The sequence below is a fragment of the Nipponia nippon genome, unplaced genomic scaffold (genome assembly GCF_047370975.1).
Source record: "Nipponia nippon isolate SJK-2023a ecotype South Korea unplaced genomic scaffold, ASM4737097v1 scaffold_3, whole genome shotgun sequence".
Lineage (NCBI taxonomy): Eukaryota > Metazoa > Chordata > Aves > Pelecaniformes > Threskiornithidae > Nipponia > Nipponia nippon.
In genome coordinates, this window is record NW_028262347.1 from 34028743 (window position 1) to 34056207 (window position 27465).

Sequence of the window (27465 nt, forward strand, 5' to 3'; positions counted from 1 at the left end):
CTAAAATAATTATCATTAATGGATTTTCTCCAAAGTGGAACACATTTGTACAATGTATGCTAATAAAAATACTGCAAAAATTAAAAAGCCAGAAACTTCTTGGGTCAGAAATATATAAAGAATCTAGAATGTGAAAGCAGGCAGAGGCCGAAAAAAAAGTGATTTGGAGATTCATTCATAGCAATTCAGGATTTCTCACTCAAAAATTGAGATTAAAAAACCTCACACTCAGGCTAATCAAATAGTTAAGTGACAGTTACAAAAACAAGAGTGAGCAGAGGCAAAATGTATTTTAACTCCATTTCAATATCTTCCCACAGCAGAATGAGTATTGTAAAAGAATTTAGTAAGAGCAACCATACATATGCTGTCTGTGCTGATTGCTCATTCTGCTGTGAAATAGTATGGATGTGTACATACCATGTATTTAGGATGTCATATAAGAATTTTGGCACATAATTGCCCTTCGTAAATAGCACCCTTCAGAAATATCCTTTTCAGTGCTCAAATGAGAACTTTTGTGATGCTATAGCTAAACCCACATACGTAAATATGCCTTACTTGTTTCGCCTCAGTATGCACTTAAACTTGATATTAATTCCTCTGTTTGAAGTAGTTCATTCTTTGCTTTTGTAACACTTCTGTAGCAACATAGCGTCTTCAGCTCTGCTTCATTCTCCTTTCTAGAAGCACTTTCTCACTGCCTATTTTTGTTTCCTAGCATTTTGAAATTATTTTGTTACTAATAACTGCAGTGGAGTTGTGACAGTGTAGAGGCAATGCAGATAGCCAGAAAGTTGGCATACTTTGAGCTTTCTCACTGACTCCCAAAAAACACTTTTAGATCATTTTGTGTAACCAGAAGAATCAATGGAGAAAATTCCTCTGGAGTGATGGAAGACAAAATTAATCCCTGAGCTTCTACAAAAAGTGTCTTGAGCCTTGAGATCATTTGTTTATTTATTAGATACTATTATTTCATGATAGGAATGGGAAGATACCCAGTGAGGCTAGTGTGAGGATGGCATGCTACTGGGAGGCAGATGGCAAGAAGGAGGGTCGTTCAGTAAGACTATAATTTCCTGCTTTAGAGACTGGGACAAGAGCTTGAGCCTGGCGTTGTTGACTGCATTTGACATTGCAGTCTGTAAACTGCTGCTCATACAAAAGTCTCTGTGGAACTGGTACCTAAGTTCATTTTTCAGGCTATTACTCTCTGGCAGTCCGATCTTAAGAGCACTTATTTCAGGCCAGAAAGGCATATGCACATGAATTATTTAATCCTATGTTTATGCATAGGATACATGCATAGACAAAAATGCATGCAAAAATGCAAAACAAAAAATGCAAATGCACCTAACATTTATGTACAAACTTATTTTCGTGTACTAGCATGAGACTTGTGACTATCACTTTTTAGTGTGCTATTAAAAAATTCACCATTAAAAATAATCACTAATGTAATTTTACAAATGTTAATCCCTCAAGTCATTTATTTTTCCAAAAGCCTACATCCACTTTCTTCTACTTGTAAGAGTACTTAATATAACTATCTCCATGACACAGGAAATCAAACACTCATTTGCTGTTTTTATGCTACATTGGTTGTTATACTGAAACAGCTAGCAAATTATCATTTTTCTGATCATTTTCATCAATTCTATGCACCAGATCACAAGTAACAGCTCCAAATATGTCCTGTTTACCATCACTGGTAATTACCAGCATATTTTTGGTAATTGTGTAGTCAGAAATTGAAAAAAACAATTCTAATAAAAATGGCAGAAATATTACTTTCCAATACTGACTGTGAGTGCTATGCTGTGGTTAAAGAACTGAGACTGAAGAATGTGATTCTGCAGTCAGTCCTTCTGTTGCCTGAGCACTAACTTGCTTGTAAAATCTGTGTGCAAATTGTTTGCAGGATTGTCCCAGGTCTTTCACAGTCTCATTTTTCAAATTTCTCAAATGATTGACAGTAGACACATTTGTGTGGAAAGCCAGGGATGGATAGCTTTACAACACAGGATTCAAGAGCTGTTCAAATTTATGTCTTACATTATGTGAACCCGAAAGCCTCATGGTTGCTGGGATGGGTCTAGGCTTGGTGAAGATACAGTGTCGGAGGTATCTGGCACAGAGAACCTACATTCAACAGTGCTAATCACCTTCCCATTTGTACTCCTAGTACAGAAGAAGCCCCAACGAATCAACATGTAATAGATGATCAATCAGAGCAAAGAGAAAGCTCAAGATTCTTCTCACACTAAACTAAATTTAATTGCTGTCTGCTGAATATGGGTTTACAACATAATTTAACCTGTTAGCCTATTAGCTGTACTGAAAAATTCACCAAAATTCATGAATCAGTTTAACTTCATTACATTTGACAATTGCAAAAAAATAGGAAGAGTACAGCCTAAATCCAAATCCATACGTGCAAACCCCAGCATAAGAAGCACAAGGATGTGCAATGGATAGATGTCGGGCCTGGGTTGTAAGAACAAAAGCTGTGTTTTGTGGTACTACATCAAAGTTAATATGCCTGCCTCTCAGGAGGCCAAGGCATTTTAGGTCTGCTGCCTGTGAACTGAACTTAAATACATGCAGATGGCATTGTGGTCCACTGAGAAGACACGCTGGCTTGTATTGATGCCAGTTTAGAGATTTCTTTGCTGCATTCCAACATTGCTGCATTGTGGACCAAAGGTGCTCAAAGACTCATATAAAGTCTCTTCACATATTTATCAAATGAAATAGTAAAGCTTATAAATTACTAAGCAATTATTCCATTGTTTCTCTAGCAGACATCAAAGAGATTCACATGACAGCTCTGGATTCTGTGTATTTTTAAGATATCTTAATTACTCATGAAAGTGAAAAATCTAGAGACTACTCTAATTAGGAGTAGTTTCATAATTAAGAACTTTAGGTAGTATCTATTTTCTGCTTGCCTCTCAAGCACATGATAACACTGGGGTCTTAGATCTGAACTCCCTGCTCCCAGAAGTTGTCTCTAAAGTCTGCCTTGGCTTGGTTCCTGTCCTGTGGGTTGATCGCCTGTATTATGTGAACAGCTGTTTGGATTTTCTTTCGAACACTTCAGGAAGGAATGGTCGATCTGAGATGTCCCAGGAAGTATTCTAATATCTGGCTTAAAGTGGTAGCTTTCTCTAATCTAGGGATAATCTACCTGTCAGTGTCAACCTTCATTTCTGTTGAAGGAAGTGTAGACAAGTACTTTTAAGCTCTGAACTGGATCTCCATTCTTTTGCAACTATACATTAGTATGTCCATTTACTGAGCTTATTTCAACCTCATGCTCTCATTTTTAGTATTTTATCGTTTCCACACTTTTCTCTCCCTGTCTTCCATCAAGATCGCTCTCTTTTTAGAACTTACTTCAGTCAACTCTGACTATCTATTTCCTTGTTTCATTTTCTGATCAAAAATGACCAGATTTTTCAAAGCTGATAAGGGTCTTATTAAACTTTGGTTTTCTGTGCATAGGATTGATGAGGTCCTATTGCAAACTAAAAATGCCTGTATATACTGTATTTTTACATGAGAAATACTTCATACCAGACCTAAGGTCATACCAATTTTAGCTAATATCTAGAGCTGTAATCATGTTTCATTCTTCATCTGTTATAAAATGGTTTTGCCAGTATACACAGGGGAGTTGCAATTTTAATAAAAGTGTTTACAGACATAACAGGTTTTTGACCATATATAGATTTATGTTTATATGCTTTTATAAATAAACCTAAAAAATTCTGTTCCAATTTTTCAGCCAACTGACATGGACATTTTCTTGAGATTCCTATATATGTGACAAGCTAAATCAGGGAATCTATATTCCAGCTTTGTGCATTATGTGTTTACTGAGCATCACCACTTATATTTGTCATTTATGCTTGAAGTTTTACCACATTAGCTCTGCTAGATGGTAGTTAAACCAGGGGTATACCTCCTAGGTTAATACGTACCTAGGTTAAAATGCAAGTGCATCAGCACTAGCTTAGGTTTTCCACAGACTGTCTTTCAAACTGGAGGGGGAATGGAGTTGTCAGGTACAATGTCACAGTGCTCTCATGCAATCAGGCTACTCACTCCTGGGCTGAGTAATTTTAAAATGCATTTTTCTGAGCAAGGACTTATGATTAACAATGAGAACTCAGAGGCATTGAAACTGGAGTCTAGGGACTAGTTCACAGATGACCTATTGTGGTCAAGGCAGGGAGGATGAGACTTCAGTAAAGCAGAAAGTATATATTTGATATAGAGGTGATATAACTTAAATATAAAGTAAATTAACTGTAAATATGGATTTAATTTACCTATTGCAATGGTGAATATCCAGTAAATATAAAATCTTTATCTTTTCCCAGGTAACATGAATTTTGTTGTCTCATACCCCTTGAGAATACACAGTTATTGTTTAAGAACACTAATAATCTAACTGAATTTTTACCTTCTCTTTACACTTACAAGGCAAAGGTATATATATTTTTTTAAGTTCTTCTGTTTATACTTAGTCATTGGAGAGCTTTTTGTTTCTCATTTATCAATAAAAATTTCTAGAAGGTATTAAGACAATGTGATCTGGGCTCTGGAGGGGGGACGTACATTTTCCCAAATTATGATGTTTACCTCCTTGTGCTAAGAGAGCAAGGCAAAGAGCTGGAGCTCAGCCAAATGGTCTACTCAGAAAAGCCAAAATGAGAATGCTCCTGGGTTATGTTAATATCATAAGGGAAACATATATAAACATAGGCAGGATGAATGAAATAAAGGTGATTTTAAATTGTACATTATAGCTAATTCAAGCATGTAAATATAATCTGCATTCAATTTCCTGAGAACTCTGGGGGAAAAAGCAAAAAAATTACCAAACACTTATCTGGCTGAAGAAAAGGGGTGACTTAACAAAACAGTCAGAAGACAAGTGATAAATACAATACTAAAACTAGTATTTTATTTTTTTAGTTAGAGGCAAAAAGGTCAAAGCTTAAGGCAAAATAAGGCAGTCCTGTTATATATTCTCCATGGCATTATGCTAAATGTAAAATAGCTTACCAGCTTCATTGGAAGCTGCTTATCAACATTGTTAGTACAGAATTTTGCAATGATTGGACAACATTCATTATTGCTTCATAAAGAAAGAAAGAATTTGAGATACTGATTATAAACCCTTCAAAAGTTACGGAATGAGAAACAGCCAAAGCCTAAGTAAGATGTTGAGAAGTCAACTGGTTTTCAACTAAATACCAGCCAGACAATTTTCAACAGAAGGTGCACAATCTTATGCAAAACACTGATTAAAATACTTAATCAAGTAAGTGGAGACGACAAACAAGACCAGCTGTAGAGCAAAGATTGTACCGTATCAGCTGTGCACACAGTATGGCCCAGCCTTGAGAAATGTCCACATGAGAAGTAATAATTGACCAAAAACTGTTGTTCAAAAGAGAATCTGATAAAAAATCTGCTTTACACCATGTTGATAAAGCAGCATTTTTTGATTTGTAACATCTGAACTTTTAAGAAAACCAACTTTCCCTTTCATGTAAAGTTGGTCTCCTTGAGATTTTTCTCCTTTGTTCTTTTTTAAAGAATATGTTGGGTTTCTCTACAGTGTGTCTTATGAATATGTATAAGATAAAACTACATTTTAGTGAGTGACCATTAGCTGACTTCACATGGCTTTGTGTGTAGACAGTAGATAAAGAATAAACATGTTGAACAAATGGCAAATAACTGTGCAACCATGATCTAATGTTATTTGCTTTCTTCTAAATGATATCAATCCCGCTTCCCCATGGAATGAATGTTTGCAGATGGATAGTGATGCATATGAAGCCAGGAAAGAAAACTTGAAAAAATCTTGATTCTTCGTTTATATAAGAGTGACTCAATTTCACATAAAAGTAGAGCATGGGCACAGACTTTATGATATAGAAGGCTGAATAACAATTGTATATTAAGGATTGTGTTCTCAAGTGTGCATAAAAGTGGAACAAATTTCCTTCCATTCTCTTTGAATGTTCTGTTTGCCCAGAGGTCCTGGCAGTCTTTCACTCCTTATTGAACTAAAGCAACAAAAATATAAAGTTCTGCTTATGCTCAGGTAACTAAGCATTTTGGTTAAAGACTGCTCTTTTCTGTAGCCAAGGGGATATGAAAAAGCAATGTTACTACCAATCATTTCTAGCCATCCTTGACTTCCCAGCCTGCAAAGCCAGGTACCTACTTACTGTCAAATTTGCTGTGGAACATCATTCAGCACAAGTCCAGAAGGAAGTGTAAAATCCTGTCCCTAGAGTTACAGCAATTTCTCTCACCTCTCATCTTGCTGTACCTCCTTTTCCAAAATACCCTCTAGCAAACCAACTAGTACTTAAGAATTCTTCGCAAACCATTATCCTCTGCTTGTCTTCAATATTCTTCCTAAACAAGGAGCAGTATGAAACATTTTCAGTTGTATCCATTAATGTTTAATAACCATCTTTCCCCTTTGGTGTTTATTATACAAAAAAAATCAATATTCTCAATTGTTAAAAATTGCAATATTTTGTCTTGACTCTGCAGTAGCAGGAATTTTATATGAAAGACAAAGTTTGGAGTTTTGTGTGACTATAATAGTGTCTTATCTTTAACTTCATTTCAAGGCATCATATTTGGCGAGAAGTCTTTGAAAACACAAACCTTAAAACCTGAATGCAAATAAAGGGAAAATTAATTATGTTATAATTCTTAATTTGGTATATCTGAGCTGAGCCAATCACATAATTTTAAGGGAATAGCAATATCACTATGCTTTAAACACTAAAGGCCTCCAATATTATGATTCTTTAATAGAGACAACTTAAGTGATCTCAGTTTTCTGAATAATTAATCCCAAAAGTTCCCTGTTCAGGGAATAGGGACATACTTCATTTTGTGTTCCTCTTTCAGCACTGAGAATACCTTGAACAATCCTGATACAGTTTAAGAGTAGTCATCATTTCTCTGCTTTCTGAAAAGATACTACATTCCTTTTGTGCAATTTTTTATGAGTATTTTTACATTTCAATCATAATTTGAGGTGTTAAAAACTTGACTGTCTGAATGAATCTGATGCAAAAAATAGAATAGCAAGTGGCTTTGCAACAGAGTCTGGAGTTCTTCCTCTGTTGAAGTGGAACCAGTACTAACCACCAGTTAGTTACACCAGTAACCACCAGTACTAACCACCTTCCACCAAGTACCTTCCATGTACACTCTTTATTCTGGAAGTAAGACCAAAGTAATTTTTTTTAAACGGGATTGGACAAAACGGTGACCATGCTTGCATCTCGAGTACAGAATTGCCCAGGAAATGTGGACAACTAGAAGGATTTCTAAATTGTTGATGGATTATGTTCTTAATGTGGTTGTAGCTTCAATATAAAAGGATAATTAAAAACAATTAATGATGTTGCCCTTCAATCTGGCAAAAGACCAGGAGCTGAGCAGAAGATTCTTTTAGTGGTATAATCCCTTGTAGTATGATAAAGAAAATATTGTAATGAGCTGTGGAAAGGTTTTTCAGAAGTACTTCATGAATTTTTGCAGTTCGTTTTCTGTTAACAGTTTTCATTTTCAAGTTAGTATTTTAGAAACTATGAGAAACCTGTTTTGTGTAGAATTGTTCTCATTCTCTACTTAGAACGAAAATATAGTCATATAGTAGCTGTGTTTGCTATGAGTGCAGAACAGGAAAGGCCATGTAAAGGAAGTTTCAAGTTCCCATTTACTTATTCTGAAGCTACAGCTTCTCTGTGCCAGTCACCAGAAAGAAAGAAGGGAAATGGTTTGAAACCACTCTGAGCTGTCAGTACGTCACAGGTCTGAATCAACTGGGAAAGCAGCACGGTGTCAGCAGCATGGAGGTGGATTTTCATTTCATTAGGCTCTTTTGTTCTGGCAAGAGAAGGCAGGCAGGTCTCTCCGCAGAGTGGCCTGTGTGCCTCCCGCACGTTGCTGGGGACCTCCCAGTGTTCAGGTGGTTCCGTGGCTTACGTGCCTGGGTGTGGGAGCAGTGAAAGGCAGAGCGCAAACATCAGAGCTTCATTTTTACCAGGTTCTACATGATGTAGACGCCAACAGAGATTTTTGGAAGATGTGATTATACTGCTTATATCTAGCTAACTTACGCTGTTGATCTAGAACACTGTGTAAACTGAAAGTAATTCCCAACAATCAAGTAGCAAAACACACCTACTATATCTCACATTCACTCAGCCTTCTCCACAAGAAAATACTTCCTCAGTAGTCACTAAGTGGAAGTTAAATATAGAAAGAAACAGCAAGCCCCCCAAGTTATTCATTAGTAATTTGCTGTTGTCACAAATTGTTGTCACAAATGTTTCTTCTTTCACTCCCTCACCTGCCATAGAATGACTGTAACACTATGTCCGCACTGCAAGTGTTGCCTGGACATTTGTTGGGCTTCTCTCATCCAGTAGCTCACCAAATATAATTGAAAAGTGTTAATGGGAAAGGGAAAGGCAGGTGAAAAGGCACCAAGAGGCATATGTGTTGTCATTTATGGAGACCAACTTTTTTCTGAAGAGCAAGAACTTCAAAAGTACGGTTGTCAGAACAGCAAATAATGGCCTTCTGACACATCAGAACATAGACCACACAGAAGTTGCATTGACAGCTTACAAATCTAACTGTGAGCCTCTGAGGATATCATGATACAAATACAAATGATGATGCTGCCCAAGAGTAATAGTTAATGGCCCATTCAGAAAGCTGTCTCCATCTGTTATAGCACATGAATACGTGCAAGTCTTACCAAGGAAGTTGTTAGATGGAGATGTTGAAAGAAGATAGGCCTGGAATTAAACTTGATTATTGTGAACATGTCTTGCATGGGATTCCTTCGTGTCTTGGGAATTGACATGTGACTTTCTTTAAATAAATGCCTAGGCATGTAGCATGTGCTACAGCAGGTACTCTGTTAAGCTTCCTATTTGCGAAGTCCAGAAGAACTGTGTGTTGGGTTTGCATGGCAAGGTTTTGGTAGTGGAGGGGCTACAGGGGTGGCTTCTGTGTGAAGCTGCTAGAAGCTTCCCCCATGTCCAATAGAGCCAATGCCAGCCAGCTCCAAGACGGACCCACCACTGGCCAAGGCCGAGCCCATCAGCGATGGCAGCAGCACTTCTGTGATAACATATTTAAGAAGGGGGAGAAAAAAACTGCACGATACCAGCAGCAGTCAGAAGAGAGAGGAGTGAGAATATGTGAGAGACACAACTCTGCAGACACCAAGGTCAGTGAAGAAGGAGAGGGAGGAGGTGCTCCAGACACCGGAGCAGAGATTCCCCTGCAGCCTGTGGTGAAGACCATGGTGAGGCAGGTTGTCCACCTGCAGCCCATGGAGGTTAATGGTGGAGCAGATATCCACCTGCAGCCCCTTGGAGGACCCCAAGCTAGAGCAGGTGGATGCCCGAAGGAGGCTGTAACCCCATGGGAACCCCACGCTGGAGCAGGCTCCTGGCAGGACCTGTGGACCCGTGGAGAGAGGAACACACACTGGAGCAGGTTTGCTGTCAAGACTTGTGACCCCACAGGGGACCCACGCTGGAGCAGTTCGTGAAGAACTGCAGCCCGTGGGAAGGACTCATGATGGAGAAGTTCATGGAGGACTGTCTGCCATGGGAGGGACCCCACCCTGGAGCAGGGGAAGAGTGTGAGGAGTCCTCCTTCCTAAGGAGGAAGGAGCGGCAGAGACAATGTGTGATGAACTGACCACAACCCCCATTTCCCATCCCCCTGTGCTGCTGGGGGGAAGGAAGTAGAGAAAATCAGGAGTGAAGTTGAGCCTGGGAAGAGGGGAAGGGTGGGCGGAAAGTGTTTTAAGATTTAGTTTTTATTAATCATTGTCCTACTCTGATTGGATTGGTAATAAATTAAATTAATTTTCCCCAAGTCGGGTCTGTTTTGCCTGTAATGGTAATTGGTGAATGATCTCTCCCTGTTCTTATCTTGACCCATGATCCTTTCATTATATTTTCTCTCCCTTGTCCAGCTGGGGAGGGGATTGATAGAGCGGCTTTGGTGGGCACCTGGTGTCCAGCCTGGGTCAACCCACCACAAACTGTCTTTAAAGACATAAGTATTCCTTGTGGATATATCCAGAACTTTTGGAAATCTAGCCAGTATAACTCAGCATCTATGTCGTAGCTAAGCCAAATCAAACCAGATTTTTTCCCAGTTTTTCATTGCTGCTGATTGTGACCTTTCTGAGCTCTGTGTCCTTTATGAGATCGGTCAATTGAACTTGTTTGTGACTTGCAGGCACATTCAGACATTAATATTTTGCTTAGGTTAATACAGTCTTAGAGAATGAATCTCACCTTAATTACTATGTACCACCATTTGGTGTATAATTTCATATATGCTGAAGACTCCTACATTTATGTGATGTGACTATACAGCTGGAACCTGTATGTTGCTGTAGTTTGGAGGTAAATGGGGAAATGCTCGCATTCCTGCAATATTCCAAGATATTATGGATCCCACCCTAACTTAAAAACTGCTACTTGCATTTTGCATAATAATTCCATTTCAGCATGCTCACATTTTGAACCCTCTGTCCTTTCCATCAAGGTAGTGGAGGCTACCTATACGCTAGTCACATGCTGGCTCAATTCTTTCTTCAGTGCTTTGCTTTGTAGCTAGGTATACAAGATTCATAGGCTGAAACAAAGGACAAATTGTGAAAAAGTCTGATTCTGTAGCTACATGAGATAGGGAATCCTGGAGGCCGATTCTTAGCCTAGGCACTTGGTGTGCCTTTTGCATTAAAGTCAATGGATAAAGCCTATAACACTGGTTAAGCTTACAGAACTGGGAGATCAGAGAATAAAAATAGGCACTCCCATGTGATTGCTTTAATCAATAGTCTACTGTGCAAAAGTAAAACAATGCATCTATGGCATCTTTCCCTAGAGAGCTCTGCATTTTTAATCTCAAAAATACAGAAACACATCCTCTGGAAACCTGAGTCAAGCACCTAGTCAAGTGCCTCTGTATCTGGTATTTGCATTGGCTGACTCTGCTCACCAGACTGGATCCCCCTTTTGTGATATGACTCATCCATGCTCTACAGTCCTTTGGCTGTGCATAGTCCTCTCCAGGACCTGCCCAAGGAACTTGGATTCTATAAGAGTGTTTGTCTGAATCAGCCTGCTGAGGGTAAAAGCCTAATTTTTAGGCATGGAATGTGTGAATATGGCCCTTTGCCTATGACAAACCCTCATCCCTTATTTGCCATCACGTATTTCATTAACTAAGTTAATGACACTTTGATGAGACATGCTAAGAAATGTAGGAAACTAGGTTGGGATTCATGTTACCAGACTTCCAGTGTCAGCAGTGTGAACATCTGAGCAGGTCCTGTGTTAGAGTGAAGAGAAACAGGTACATCTTTGCAACAGAACCTATTTTGAAATGAATCGCACCCCAGAAATGCCTTTTTCTTTTCACTAGCTATAAAAAGAATCTACATCGGTCTAGATGCATATGGCATGTGTGTACCAAACATGGCATGACTTCTACCGCTGGCCTTTTACCAAAACCACCAAGCTCCCTAAATGAGTAAAGCAAGCTCTCCTGCCGTGTCAGCCTAAGATGGAACTGAGTTGAATGCCTTAAATAAAAATCATGGTGTGGCTTTATGTCTCACACTTTCTCTGTAATACGTGACATTACCCAGACCTCTGCTTCTGCATTTGTAACACTAATAAGGAAGCAGTAAAGAAAGAAAAAAAAAGTTTTCTGAAACATGGTGTCAATGGTTATATAAACAATAAGTGCTTGCCACATGGCAGCCAGTATATTTTGTTGTATATATACAGTGATTTGTGTGCACAGTAGGGACTTGAAACATGGTAGGAAATGAGATGGCGCAGCTTAGAATTTTTTTGCAGAAGCCTTACTTCAATTGTACGATTGTTCCTAAACAGTTATTTGTATTTATGAAGTGTCAAGGAATTTCCAGTTAAAAGAAAGTTATTATTCTTTTTTGTTTGTTTTAGATTTTTTTTTTTCAAAAAACCAAAATGTATTCAGGAATTATTTCTGCCGGTATTGAAATACAAAATATAATTTCCAGAATAACTTGAATAGACCTAAAATAATTGCAGACCAGATTTCTCCCTAACTCACCTTTTGATATCTAAAGAAGTTTTTCACCATAAATCAATTGTGGGCTAGACACTGGCTTTATGGAGCATTCTGTCCTAACTCTATTTGGAAATTGAAAGGAGGAGCTGGCAGGGGCGACTTTTCTAAAATTGAGCCTAAAGTGTATACATTTTCAGTTGTTCTTGTCTTGTTGTTGAGTTGTTATCCCTGCATGGATTGTGACTATGGCAGAAACTGCTATGATAATATTAAAAAAAAACAATCAAGATCTGCTGGCTAAAAAAAGAAGAGGTTTTCTGCTTCCTCAATGGGTGAAGAAATGAATTAGCATGGATCAGTAAAGATGGTAATAATAAAAAAAAAAAAAAATCAGTGTTTGTACAAAAGAAGTTCTTTAACTGGTTTTGGTTGAAATTCAGATGTAAAACGGTGCATGTGTGCAAACGCTGTGGATCAGGGGAATAATAGCTCGTAAGAGCAACACTCTGGAAACATTTTATTGGTGGGAAATGTGGAAATGCACAAAATAATACTGGGGGCTGTTGCAGAAGCAACAAAAGTGAACCATACTATTATTTATCATTCATGTTGATCACTGAATTGTGACAGCAAATTAATGTTGTTTTTCAGGATTTACGTATTGTTAAAACAATACGTGTTGGTAAGACAATAACAATGTGCTGGCTCTGATTAAAACGAGAAAACAATTAAAGAGTAGATTAAAGGGGCCGTATTTTGTCTCTGTCATTGTTGTTGCTTTGAAAATGCAAATATAAAAAAGAATTTCTTGCAATTAAATTGAAGGAATAACATGAGCTTGATTGTTTTCAGGATAGGAATGAAGCTACATTAGGAACGTTTGAAAATGTAGAAAGCAGACAAAACTACTTTAAAATCTAGCAGCGTATTTACAGCTGACTATTAATATTTAGCTTGAAAAATATCATCCCCCTTATAGAACAGTAAGCCTAAGCACAAATATTTGTTACATTTGTTTTCAAACATTTACAGATTTTGTATATTCTGAAATGCAGCAGAGTGGAGTAAAATAAATTAACAGTTATTTCTGAAGGATGTGTAACAAAGTTTTTGACACTTCTGCTCAACTGCCAAAACAATCTAATAATTAAAGGATGCATTTCATACTACCATTGTGTAAGCCAGGGAAATGTTCAGGTATGATCCACAGAAGATAGTTTTCTCCCTAACATCCAGAGGAAAGAAGCATAAAAGCATTTTCCATATAGGTTACTTTTGTACATCAAGTGAACAGCTCTGCAGTTTTTAAATATCTCAAAGAAGATGAAGACAAAAATAATGGATAGAAGCTTTTAATGACTGAATACTAAATGTTTCCCTGGTTTGGTATATGAATACCATGATGTAGTATAGTACTTGAAGACTGAGATATGATAAAGAATTGATGTGTAGTTAGTGGGACACCTATATATAGCTCACCTAAAAGCACATAACAGCAAAGCAAAGGGAGTGTATGCACTCAGCAGCATACATTAGCTCTCATTGACTTCACACACTGACTTCAGGAAACATAATTACTTTAACCTGATTTACCCCCACTCTCTAGAAAAAACATGTACTTTTCAGAAACACATAAGCGGTTGATGAGGAACGTTGTGCTGCATGAAAAGAAGCAACATGCATGCACCTGCCCTGGGAAACTGCCCTCAGACCTGCCCCGACACTGTGGCATCCTTACAATTTATGAAAACTTGTAGAGTTTATGATACTCATTCTTATCAATTAAATTCCTCGGTTGCAGGACCGAAAGTAACATTTCTTGTGTAAAGAGTTCGGGCAGAGTGGAAAAGTGCTACTTATGAACTATTAAAGGCTGAGTTTCCAATTAAATTAATTTAGCGCTACTTATGAAGAGATTTATGATTTAAAATAAGATATTTTGAAATTGTAAGATGATAAAAATAGGAAAAAATGTCACTTATACTTGAGTCATGTACTTGACACTAGTAGAAATACATATTTTGCCAAATACAGAGTTATTCAGGCTACTCCATTTTCCAGCAATAGCACCATGATGTCTTGTCCTCCTGGCTGAGTAGTTGCGTATGAACAACTTCTTTACTGATATAAGATGTTGGAGTCCTGCTGTCCATTAGGCCTTTCACTGCTCATTGCTGTATCAAAATAATAAAAAAGATTTCAGAGTTCACTATTTGGTTTGTGTTTCCAGGCTTTTCTTGTGGATCTTGGCTTCTTCTACATTCTGTTAAATTCTGGAGGGCTGCTCGTACCCTGTTTTGATCATTTATCCAAGTGTGAATAAAGCAATGAAAATCCTCCACTGAGAGTTGCTCTCTACTTAACGAATGTTACAGCATGGAATACATTGCATCCTGGAGAGCTTGTCCAGAGTCCGTTTCTCTTTCAAGATATGGTTTCTGCAGCTTCTTATGTGGAGAAGTGCTACTATGAAACTATTTGATGTACTTTTATACTTCTAGGTTTCTAAAATGCAATTTGGCAGATGAAAACAGCTTGGCCAGCAGCCCATGCCACTTTAGTTTTCCAGGAACAATCAGCTTGCACTCTGAAGAGGACAGCATAGTTCCTACTAGTGAAGAACTTGGAAGATACTTTGAAGGCATGACCAAAGTATTAGGCCATTTTCTTCTTTTTTATAGGAAGTTTCACTTGCAGTTAGTTTATTAATAGAAAAGATACTTAGCCTTACCTGAAACTCCTGCTGCAGACCTTGCCTCTGCTGGGAAGGATCCTGTGACTTACAACGTGGCATCGTATGACATGAATTTCTAGGGAGGAGAGATCTAAAGCATGTGCTGAGCATCCTGAGCAATACACTCAAAAAGCAACTACACGTAAGGAATAAATGATCCTTAAGATGTCTTACTGTTCCACTTAGTATGTCTCAGGTACCTTAGGTATCTTACTGTTTTGTTGGGGTTTTTTGAGTTTTTATAATTTTGCTTTCTGCACTTGTTTGTGTAACTTACTTGCTCTGAACATGACTTTGAATCCCAAGTTCGTTCTTTTATATGATGTGATGTAAGTTTTCAAATTATTGTAGTATATCAGATCAAAAGGAATGATTTAATTTTCTGTAACAAAAATAGTGAATTGTAACATTTTGCTATTAACTTAATGATAACAATATTCCTTTTTAAAAGCGTTATAAGTTATCTTCATAGTTAATGTGAAGTGAATAATTTGAATAGTCAATAAAGCCATATTTTTATTTAGCAAAGTGAAATTTAAGATTCTGTAATATATACAAGGCATACTAATTTTTTATGAAAATATTTTGCTGTGGCATGTGTGTAACTTAAAAAGTCAGACAATGTGTATTATGCAGTTTCATTTGTGCACTTTAATACAGTGTAACCATTTCTCTCATGAGACACTAAATAAAATGAAAGACTATACAGTCATTATATGCAGGGGCCATTCCTTTCTGAATTGAAGCAGTGTAATTAATTGATTAAAGTATATCACATCTCCTAGTTCAAGGAAAAAATACATTACTTAATTACTTTGTAAGTGGCTTTCCCTATTTTCTCTTGATTATGTAGAATGCATGCATACATAGAATTACTGAAGTGATCAATTATTTTTTATTCCTGAGTATCCGCAGTGTTTTCAAATATAGTCCAGTAAAAAAGAGAGAAATGTTTGCTGGCCAGTAATTGCATTGTGAAACACAAAGGGAGAGGAAAAAATACACACTCACACATCTCTTCATACTAAGTTGTGTAAATTAAATTAAAATACGTATTTTTTCTTTTTCTAAAAACATCATTCTAACAGCAGCAATGAGTTTTTGATGTTCTATCTAAAACTTATCTGCACTATGACAGTGTTGAGTGCTTTTCTCCTGTGAGCCATTTTCCACAGTGACTGTCCTTGACCAAACCAGAAAATGAATTTGATTTCTCTAATGCAAAAGGTAATTGGATTTCTCTTTATGGAATGCATCCCTTTAATGACTGTCTCTGCTTCAGCCAATTTAACTGCAACCGACCTGACATTGATCTGGTGATATGACTTTAAATAAATGCCAAAGCTGGGAGATGAAAGACCAACTGTCTGATATCAGAAAGAACATTTCCTGCCTCGTCTTACCATTTTCCTCAGAAAATGTCTCCTTCTTGAATGTCATTCTTAGGAAACATGTTACCCTAATAATTGGTCATAGAGCAGCAGATTGCATCCTTCTACCAAATATAATAAGTATTTCCCAGAAAGTGTCTGGAGAAAATATTTTCAAAATTGAATAAAAACTCTCAAAATATCTGTTCTCCTTTGCAAATATTCATTACTATGTAGACTCTTCCTAAGAGAAAAAAAGTATTACTAAAGTAGTGGATTAAATCTTTACAGAGGTTTTGTTCAGCATTAAATATTTATCAAAATATTTATTTAGATAATAGGGATCTTATAAAAAAGTATCACAGCATGCTGATCTGAGAAAAGAGTTACCTACATAAAACAATTAGTAAAGATGGTATTTCAGGATATAACCTGTTCTTTCTTCAGGCTAGGCTTAATGGAATCATAAAATCCTAGAATGTGTTTTTCTATTTATTTAACATATTCATTATCCTTTGGACCCGGCCCTCCAGGCTAATATGCTGAGCACTTTTAACCCCAAATGGACTTGGAACCAAAATTTAGAAGTTGAATGTAGTTTATATGTAGTTTTAATTTAATCATGGGCCATGTGTTCTTTTTGATAAATACCGCTAATGTCATTGATTGAAAGTGGTAGCTCACACTCTGGATGGTAAGCTGGATTTTTAAAACTCTGTATATCAAAATAAATTTAGTGGGGAAAAAGGCAAGAAATCTTGACTTCAATTTGAAGTTATTTCCTTCTGAAATCTTATTAAGAGTTATTTTCATAATAATCAAAACAGTAATTTTCCACTGTGTACTGATACCAATGACAGTAAGAATTTGTTTTACTTATCTGTATTTTGAAGCAGGTGCTCACCCCTATTTCCTTTATCTTTTCAATTATTTCTTAATCTTTACATATGGATAGGTTTTCCACTCTTCTGGATCTTTTGCACAAAGGAACTGATGAGTTTACTGTAATGTAACTTTCAGTGCTTTTTAGTACAGTTAACTTGAAGTAAGTGGATATGAAAACACAGCTTCCCAAAGGTGCAAGTGCCTGAAGGGTATTCACCTCCCTCATTTAGCTGAAAGTCATTTTTAATACGTCTGTGTTCCACCCAGAAGTAGTGCATGCATATGAGTCTCTGGACAGAGAAACAGATGGTCTCTTTAGATAGGAATTAGGAAAAGGAGAATAAATATTTCATACTTTTTAAATTCCGTGCAAGTTTTAAGGGATTTTCATGTTTCTAGTCCCGAGTGTGCTTTTATTACTGATACCAGGAAGCGAGAGGAGATTATAAATGGCATATCGTGCTTAATTCACAGGCTTGCGCTCTCTGGCTGCAGTTCTGATTTCAAGAGTGGAAATTCTGCTGATGTTGCTCTCAGGGAAGTGGTTCCCCTCTCCCACGCTGGATTGGAAAGCTTCATAGCCATAGGGGAACGTAGCTTATGTACCATAGGTTGCTGTAACTTTTAGACTAGTTCCTCTTCTCTTATCTTTGGGTCTCCACAGGTTTCCTTGTTTCTCAAGGAGTTGCATGCACTTCTCAGGGCAGAATATGTAGGCCAATATACTTTGTCTTGATTGCAAGTCATGCTAGAGATACTACTTTTCTGCTGTCTAACTATTAAAATTATCAGAACTGAAGCAGGCGTGTCATACATAAAAGAAAGTGTTCATAAAGACCGTGTTATTATTTTCTTCTGTGACACCAGTTTAACTGTGTATTGTTTCTTCTTTCCCTGTAGGTCACGGATATGATGCTTCAGGACAAACCCTACCCAGACTGGGGAAAGTCTGCCAGAGCCTTCTGGAAGAAAGGAAACATTAGGATCATTTTATTCTGGTAGGATAATAGTAAAATCAAATTATTGTAAATGAACCATTTATAGAACATCCAAAAATATATCTTCGAATTGTCTGTGGCAGGAAGAGATATAAACAGAATATATATTGGGAAAAAACGGAAACTTGGTCTAACAAAAAATTAAACATTACAAAAGCTGTACATGAGCGAACAATTCTTAATCAAAATAGTTGATGTAAAAATATTATTTTAAAATTGATTTGCACTGTTTCTTTTATTATATCGGTGATGCTGTTTATAACTGAGTTGCAAAATTTTTGCTATATGTGATAATATTTAGATGTCCCATTGTCAGTCCTTGTAATTAACATCAGTAGATATGCGAGTGTCCTTTTGTGACCTTGAAATTAATTACAGTAATTCTTTGAATTAACACATGAATGGGATTTCAAATGGTGAGTCAGCCTTAGATTATTAAGAAAAATATTTAAAAATCAATGGGAAAAATTGTGAGGGGTAAGCATTTATTTGACCCCAAATGTAGCCTCTTCCAGGTAAATTGTAACTCTTAAAATAGAAAACAAATTGTGGCAGGAAAAATGGAAGACGGAAAATGTATAGTCTAAGAAGCAGTCTGAAGACCTTATAGGTAAAGTTGAAAGAAACTGCAGAGACTTTTTTCAACTACATCAGAAGCAGAAAAACACATTAAAATATCAGCAGACTTGCTGTTTTATAAAAAGCAGATTTAGAAGGAATTGCTACAGAGAAGTTGAAAGATTTATTTACACGGATTCTGCTACAGAAAATGCAATGAAACATCTATACTTTTAAAGTAGTAAAAATGAGGTATTATATTAAATTAAAGCAATTAAAGGAAATAATAAGAGAAATTTAAAGACTAAAAAGAAAGCAGAATCAGGTGGCTGATTGGCTACAAACAAGGTTTATACGAACTGAAGGAGCTGAGCTGATCCAAATTTTATTAGCACGTAATTGCCTATTGAAAAACTGACTGTTAAAATTTGGCTATTGTTTTGGTTTTGTTGATTTTTTTCAACAAACTAGAATTATCCTACTGGTCTGTAAGTCTGAGTTCAGTATTAGCTGAATGGATTGAATACATAATCAATAATAGAATTATGAGCAAAACTCTAGATTAAATTTTGCTAAAAGAAGCCAGGGTAGCTTTGCTGAAAGAAAACCTCTAATCTGTTAGAACTCTTTGAACATGTCATCAAAATAATGGATGAGGAAGAAATGCTTGATCTAATTTATTTGGACTTTCAAAAGGCTTTTGACAAAGTTCTTGACTGAAGGCAATTAAGAAAACTAGTAAGCCCCATGGAGTGTGCTGAACCTTTCGGAATCATCTCAGAAATGTGCAATGAAAGGTATAAATAAAATAATAATTTTCCGCTATGTTGGTAAGACAGGGGAGTCCTGTTATTTAATGTTAGAAGTAGTATTCATTATTTCTATACATCTATATATTAGTGACATGACAGAATTTAAAGATGAAGTGAATAATTTGACAAATGCTAGCATGGAAGAGGGATCTTAGAAAGCTAGGTGAAAAAAATAACATGATTGAAAAGTTTGAGTTATGGAGCAGAGTGGGTGGGAGCTCAAACAGCTGCTTGTCATCATTGCAGGACGTGCTGAGGAAGATTCTGTCTCAGTGTGCCAAGGTGGGCAAAAAGGTAAAGCAGATGAATAAAAAAATGCTCAGATATGTAACAAGTGGGCTAGCAATGATTACAGTGTCATTTGGTTAAGTCAGTGAACAGCTCAGTCTAGAACATCATTGATTTTTTTTGCCCTTGTCTGAAGAATAGCGTTGTCTGAAAGACTGGAGAGGAGATTAATTAAGAGTCAAGAAAAAACTAAATTACACAAAAAGACTGGAAGAATGGAAAAAAGCATTAAAAGCAAGGTGGCATGATAGGGAGATTTCAAATCTACGTGCCAGACAGGGAGAACAATAAAACACTATTAAAAGTACTTAAATATTGTTGCGAGAGATGTTTTGATTTCTTGCATGAACTTCTTGACTTCTGAAATGTTATAAATCTGTATTTTCTTTCAAATAATATTCATATTAACAAATCCTACCAAAAGTTTAAAATGGAGATAAATTAAAAAATGATGGTTCTTTTCATGCATGATTCTCATACTAAAGAGTATGCTTAATGGGGATTTCAAAACCTAAAGGGTGACATAAATGCTTTTATTCTTAGCTTAAGCAGGGAAATAAAATAGCCCTGGGCAACAGTCTACATTTTGTAGAGACATTATTTAGATAGTGCACGTTAGATATCAGTAAAAGTAGACATCTTTTTTCCCTAATAAGTAAGAAAAATAGAGGGGAGAGTTAAAGTATTGATAATGTTATATATGATAGTGTGGGGTAGTAGTATTTCATTTATTGCTGCTTAAGCAGTGTGACGAGAGCAGCCTCATTTCTGAAATGTCCTAAATGAAGCATCCGCAACAGTATGTCCTACGCAGATACTGGTATGCCAAAATCCATTTATTCAGGACATTTCCTAGTGGCACATCTGTTTAGCAGAGATAGTGTAATACAGTGCACTGTATTTTAATTATTCCAAATACTAGATATGTGATGCACAGTCTAAAGTGGTTGATGAAACAAAAATTTTAGATACACACTGGACTCGTTTTTCTGTTAACATCATTTTTATTTTCAGGTTTACTTTGTAAAATTAGAAAATGTCTATAAACGTACCAAAGACAGATGGATTTTCATCAGGATGAAGGCATCATCCACTTGTTTATAACAGTTGATCATGTGACTGCTTTGTGTTTCTCATTTGGAAATGTTTTCAGCTCTCCAATGCAACTAATTAGCAAAGGTTTTGATTTAGCTTATCATCTCCCATTTTAAATCATTCCCTGGAAACATTGTCAGCAACTGGTTGTTGTTTGCTCCTGAGGATTCTGGCTGCCTTTTGAATGTCTTCATAATATAATTCTTCCACAAACATCTCAGCTAGCCCAAAAATGTCCATTTGCTATTTGCTTTTGTCTAGCCCATCACTAAGGAGTTCATTGAAGTGCTTTCTACTTTTTTTTATGGTGGTGCGTTGGGTTTTTTTTTGATGGAAAGATCTCCATTTTGGTCATTTCCAGCTCTGCTAAATGGCTACTTCCACCATCCAGAGACCCCTTTGTATAACCTTGTTACAGTCTGTGTTATATTGCATAGGGATACAAGGCAAGTACAAACACGCTTTCTTACAGATTTAAAAAAGCATATCGTCAAGATGGCTTTTAGAAGGCAATGAAATATCTGGAACCCTGGTGGAATTACTGAGATGGTGCAGACGTGTTGTGGGTTATGAAAGAAAGATACCTACAGGGACTTAAATACCTGCACCATCTGGCAGTCAGATGAGGCTGTGGTAGAGAGACAACTGTCTCCAGTTCTCTGTTGTTACTGTCACTATTGCAAAGTTACAAGCGTGAATGGAAATAGGCTGACTTATATTTTTGGCTACGCTGATAATTTGGCTGTTTTAGGAGAGACAAATTATATATGACATGAGATGACTGGCATTTGAAAGAAGCAACAAGAAAAAAAGGTTGTTAAATTAAGCCAAATAAAGATCTTGGACAAGACTGACAACAAGCCAATAGCAGTAGCTAGTGATAAGTTAAATAAATAGGACACTATAGAATGGTAGTTATTTTTAATGTTGGATATTGGAGGAAGCAGAGAGAGGAATACAATGTGATAAGATTGGTTATTTTGCAAATAATTTTTTATTCCCCCGGAACACTGAGTAAGTCCAACCTATACTAAAGGTCTCTTTTTATAAGGATTTTTTAATAACGAAACCACTTGTTAAGACAGAAGACAGACAAATAAGTACATTAAAAATGAACTACAATTGGAAGAGAATAATGTTAAGAGACTTCATGAAAAATCACTTAAAACTAATTTAGTAAATGGTTATGGGATATCTGTTTTTATAGTATTTATAGTATTTTTCCAAGTGAACAAACCTGTGCAATATTGAGCTGTCTAGATGGTACCCGAGGTTTGCTGAGAGCATTATGTTCTTACACATCTGCACAGAAGCGAGCTCTCACCAGCAGTACAATACAGGTGGCATTGCTAAAGGCAGTGCATACTAATGCCACAGTATGTGCTCAGGTTATATAGTCATCACCAGTATTAACATACAGGTCTCTGCCACCAAAGCCTGTGGTTAACCTCTGCCTAGTTTGTGCCTGAAATGACTATCTCTTCATTACAATGTCTTCCGCAGTGGCACACCACATCCTGTGAAGAATCAAGCATAGTAGTTAGAATAAAATCACTAGAACCTCTCTGGGCTGTGTGTGCGGTTTGGTTAATAGAGGCAAGACCCAAATACTCTCTCTTGACAAACTGTTCTAATATGAATTATCCTCAAAACTTTCCTAACAGAGGATGGGGGAGATTATAATGAGCAAGACATAAAGAGTTCTTCATGTGAACTTTTAGCTATACGGAAAAAGAGAACACCAAAAAAAGGAAACACAATCATTGCGTACTGGGTTTGTGTGGCAAGGTTATGGTAGTGGGGGGGATACAGGGGTGGCTTCTGTGTGAAGCTGCTAGAAGCTTCCCCCATGTCCGATAGAGCCAATGCCAGCCGGCTCCAAGACGGACCCACCACTGGCCAAGGCCGAGCCCATCAGCGACAGTGGTAGCGCCTCTGGATAACATATTTAAGAAGGGGGAGAAAAAATCTTGTGCAACAGCAGCAGCAGTCAGAAGAGAGAGGAGTGAGAATATGTGAGAGAAACAACGCTGCAGACACCAAGGTCAGTGAAGAAGGAGAGGGAGGAGGTGCTCCAGACACCGGAGCAGAGATTCCCCTGCAGCCTGTGGTGAAGACCATGGTGAGGCAGGTTGTCCACCTGCAGCCCCTGGAGGACCCCACGCTAGAGCAGATGGATGCCCGAAGGAGGCTGTGACCCCATGGGAACCCCACGCTGGAGCAGGCTCCTGGCAGGACCTGTGGACCCGTGGAGAGAGGAACACACACTGGAGCAGGTTTGCTGTCAGGACTTGTGACCCCACGGGGGACCCACGCTGGAGCAGTTCGTGAAGAACTGCAGCCCGTGGGAAGGACTCATGATGGAGAAGTTCGTGGAGGACTGTCTGCCATGGGAGGGACCCCACCCTGGAGCAGGGGAAGAGTGTGAGGAGTCCTCCTTCCTAAGGAGGAAGGAGCGGCAGAGACAATGTGTGATGAACTGACCACAACCCCCATTCCCTGTCCCTCTGCACCACTCTAGGGAAGGAGGTAGAGAAAATCAGGAGTGAAGTTAAGCCTGGGAAGAGGGGAGGGGTTGGGGGAAGGTGTTTTTAAGATTTGGTTTTATTTCTCATTGTCCTACTCTGATTGGATTGGTAATAAATTAAACTAATTTCCCCAAGTTGGGTCTGTTTTGCCTGTGATTGTTATTGGTGAAAGATCTCCCTGTCCTTATCTTGACCCACGAGCCTTTCATTATATTTTCTCTCCCTGGTCCAGCTGAGGAGGGAGATTGATAGAGCGGGTCTGGTGGGCACCTGGTGTCCAGCCTGGGTCAACTCACCGCATACTGGAATAGAGGAAAAGAGCTGCTGAGGTCTGTGTAACTAGGGAAGACAAAATTGATATTCAATGGTAGATTATCAAAATGGCGGAGTGTAGCAATAACAGTGGATTGTGCAGCTGAATATTGATTGCAGGCAGGTGACAGAATAATATATACAAGCTGAACGTTTGAATATGCAAGTAGCAGACTGGAATCCATTTCTGTGGTGTCCCTGGCTAGACATTCATTGTACATGCACACAATGATCAGTCTTCATTGGTGCAATAATGTGTCTTTGACATAGGACTCTTGTCTGAAATAATACAAAGCACATACCAACACGGAGAAGAAATAAATTAGTACGGAGAACTGTAAATTTGTGATTCCCTATGTTTGCTGTTTTGACTTTGCAAACTAAATAATCTTTTAGTATGTATTTCCATAAGCTCTCTCTAGCTTTCTTTAATAAAAACCAAAACTACACATGCTCAGAAATATATGTTAGTAATCACAGTACTTTGATTCAGCAAGTTAGTAATATAGGTTTAAAAGCTTTTATTCAAATTAATTGTTCAGAATTGCTAGAGAGTACTAATTCATGTACATATGTTATATTTATAGAGGATTGTGTTAGACATGGATTTGTGCAGGATTCTTAATTGGACAATATTTTGTACCCTGGAAGTAGAGGAAGCTTCCTTATGAGATAGCCACGTCTCCCATACAGAAATAAACCATAGTTTCTTTAAGAGATTTTCTATTATATATCTATTTGAGGGTTTGGTAAGTTATATTTCCATGTTCTATGCTTTCGTAGTCAAGATGATAAATGCATACTGGACAATTATGTTCTTTTCACATATAGGAATGTAGTTCACACATCTGTTTCAAAAGACAGCTTCTTAAAACATCCATTCTTTTCATTATAGGCTGCACTGAGAAAAACTAATTAGACATTATAGCTTTGTCAACCTAAATTATATATTAACCCAAACAAAACGAACCTTTCATTAAGTTTGAGTAAAGATTTTTATGATGCAGTCCCACAAATGCAGCTGCATGAAACAAGAAAATTATATATATAATGTACATGCATATAGATACACATATGTTACTCTCTCCCTATTCTGGAGGTTTTTAAGTTCATCCATTCATTCTTTCATATTTAAATAATTTGTCTTGGAATAAGATACTGACTACTGAACTGAAACCTGGAATCATCTAGAAGGAGAGGCAGATTTCCTGGTAAATAGTATAAATAGTGTAAAGAGTATAGATAGTATAAATAGTATAGTATAAATAGTGTAAATATAAAGAAAACAAAAATATCTGACAATATTATTGCTTCTAGTAAATCTTTTATTCTCATGCTATAACCAAAGTGAATAGCTTCAATTTAGAATCCAGATAAGCAAGACAATAAATAAATTCCTTGCTACTTCCTTTTTGTCTCAATACCAAATATTCACTAAGGTCCTCCGCAGAGGATTTATACTGAGTAATCTGACTACTAATCTAGGCAGACTTTGTTAAATATATTATGAGAGGATAAAACTGTCCATGAATAGTAATTGTTTCATTTAGTCTGGCAGGCAAGAAGTAACACATGATTACCATTTGTCAAGAGATGACTAAAATGTTTTTGATAGCATTTATTTAATTTCTGTGCTGGGTATTATTGGTAGACTATGCTGTAAGATTACAATTAATTAACACAAAAAAATGTTCAAAATAAATCATCATAATCCAGACCACCGGACTTTCTTTCGTACAAGAGGTCGTTGTTTAAGGTTTCTACCTATTTTTATTTTTCATTTAACCATCCGATACTATGTTATGTGAAAATATTGTATTATCTAAAATATTAATACATAAGTTTTTTGTTCAAACCTAAGTTTGATCCCATACGAACTCTCTAGTTCATGCCCTAAGGAATATTTTTCCATTTTGATGGCAAAGTGCTTTTACACTCTCTAGTATGAAAAAGTAACAGTGGTCAAGTCTCACCAGAATGGTTCAAGCTTGACAAGCACATGAGTCAGACCCATCTTTGGGACCTCATTCCCTGATGCCTTCCCCCCACTCCTCAGTGCGTGAAGACCACAGTGTCAGTAATTCAGGGTTCTCCCATCAATCTGCTCTCCTCAATAAGCACTTGTTTTCAGCTGGAAACGTTACTCAGTCCTCTAGGATGCTTCTGCCTCCCCACTGATTTCCAGTACAAGCAGTAAGTCCAATCCCTGGCAGAACACATCTGGGAAGCGCAGTCAGTCCATGTGCCACCCATGTGGCCACATGGAGCATGTTATTCAAGGACTGGTAATGCACTGCAAGAGAGGTAGATGCTTTGCATGACTTTACTTATATATGAGCAGAGAGAAGGTATCCATATGTGAGGGAGTGCGTGTGAAAGTCTCCCATCTGTCTCACTTATCAAGGAAGAAATTCATATCTTGCCTATGCCAGTCTATATTTGGAAAGGCTGTATCATGCATTTCCCCCACTCTATTTGTGATAGGAAGAATGGTGAGACAAATCATTCCTCATCTCACTTTTCTTCTCAGAAGGAAAAGTGCTCGAGGGAGACAAAATCAAGCTTAGGGAGCTTTGAGATCTCAGATTAAAAAAAAATACTCTCATTGTAATATCACTTCAGCATGAAGATTAGGTTTGTTATTTGTCTTGTTACATAAAGTGGTCTCATCCTATTTATTTTTTTTTGATGGACACTCCTACAGATCAAACAAAAACATATGCTGTTTCTTATGTGTATTTGCATGAATAAGAGAAGGGTTGGCAGAGGGGGAGAGTGAGTGTAGCGTGGCAGCTTTCCTCTCACACGTGCACATCCACATCCACACACACAACCACAGGCTGGACACAGCAACAGAGGTGAGAGAGGGAGCTCCTAACACCCCTGCACAAACACCGTTCCCCTGGGAAGTTCTACTGTGGAAGCATTTCATGTCTTGGGTGGTAAAAAAAGATTCATAGAGCGATCTGGCTGGAAGACAGTTATATTGAAGAGAGAAAAGGATCATCCATTAGCTACAGTGGGGTTCAGGACTGGGCCCATAGACTTGAGTTTCACCTTTGATTTGGCTTTAAAGTCTTTGAACCTCTGTAGTGCATATGCATTTTACAGCATATCTTTTCAGTTCCTCAGTCTGTTTAAGCTTTTTGAGTTATATTTGGTATCTACTTGCAATTCAATAGCTGATAGCCTGTTAGAAAAAGAGGCTGCTTTTATTTCTACATAATTGCTAGATCCCTAAGTATAGCCCTCATAATTGGATGGATACGGCACCCCATCTTCACCTCTTTTAAAAAGTACGTTTTATTCTATCCCTGTTAGTGAGCAAGAGGTGTATCATGAACAGTTACTAAAAATATTTTATCCAATGTGTAGCTTTAATATAACTTCTCAAAGTGCAGTGTCTGCAATGTTTCAGTAATAATGGTCCTTCTGAATTAAAATACTTTCACAAAATCACATTCTATGCCAAAAACTGGAGAGCTCTAATTCTTAGATGAAGATTTTTCTTAGCAGGTTTCAAAAGTTTTTTCTTTGAAATAGGCAGATGCAATCCTCAGTTCAGGCACAGGGCCAGTGTAGAAGGGATGTTGCAGCAAGTCCTCTTAGCACCTTCTCTCCGCTTTCCACAGAGTTTTTGCTGAGCAGGAGACACCTCTGCCTCCACTCGGGTCCCATGGAAGATTTTCCGGGAGAAAAGCAGGATCACTGATGTGGCTGCTTGTT

The 27465-nt window shown here is 37.4% G+C and overlaps 1 protein-coding gene across 2 annotated transcripts in view; it reads left to right on the plus strand.

Annotated features, from left to right (window-relative positions):
• TMEM117 (transmembrane protein 117) overlaps positions 1-27465 on the plus strand; it is a 221629-nt gene that overhangs the window by 126516 nt on the left and 67648 nt on the right. For both annotated transcript variants that reach the window (XM_087764857.1, XM_087764858.1), the window contains exon 5: positions 18049-18146. In XM_087764857.1, coding sequence (XP_087620983.1) covers positions 18049-18146 — 98 coding nt within the window. The remainder of the gene's footprint in view (positions 1-18048; positions 18147-27465) is intronic.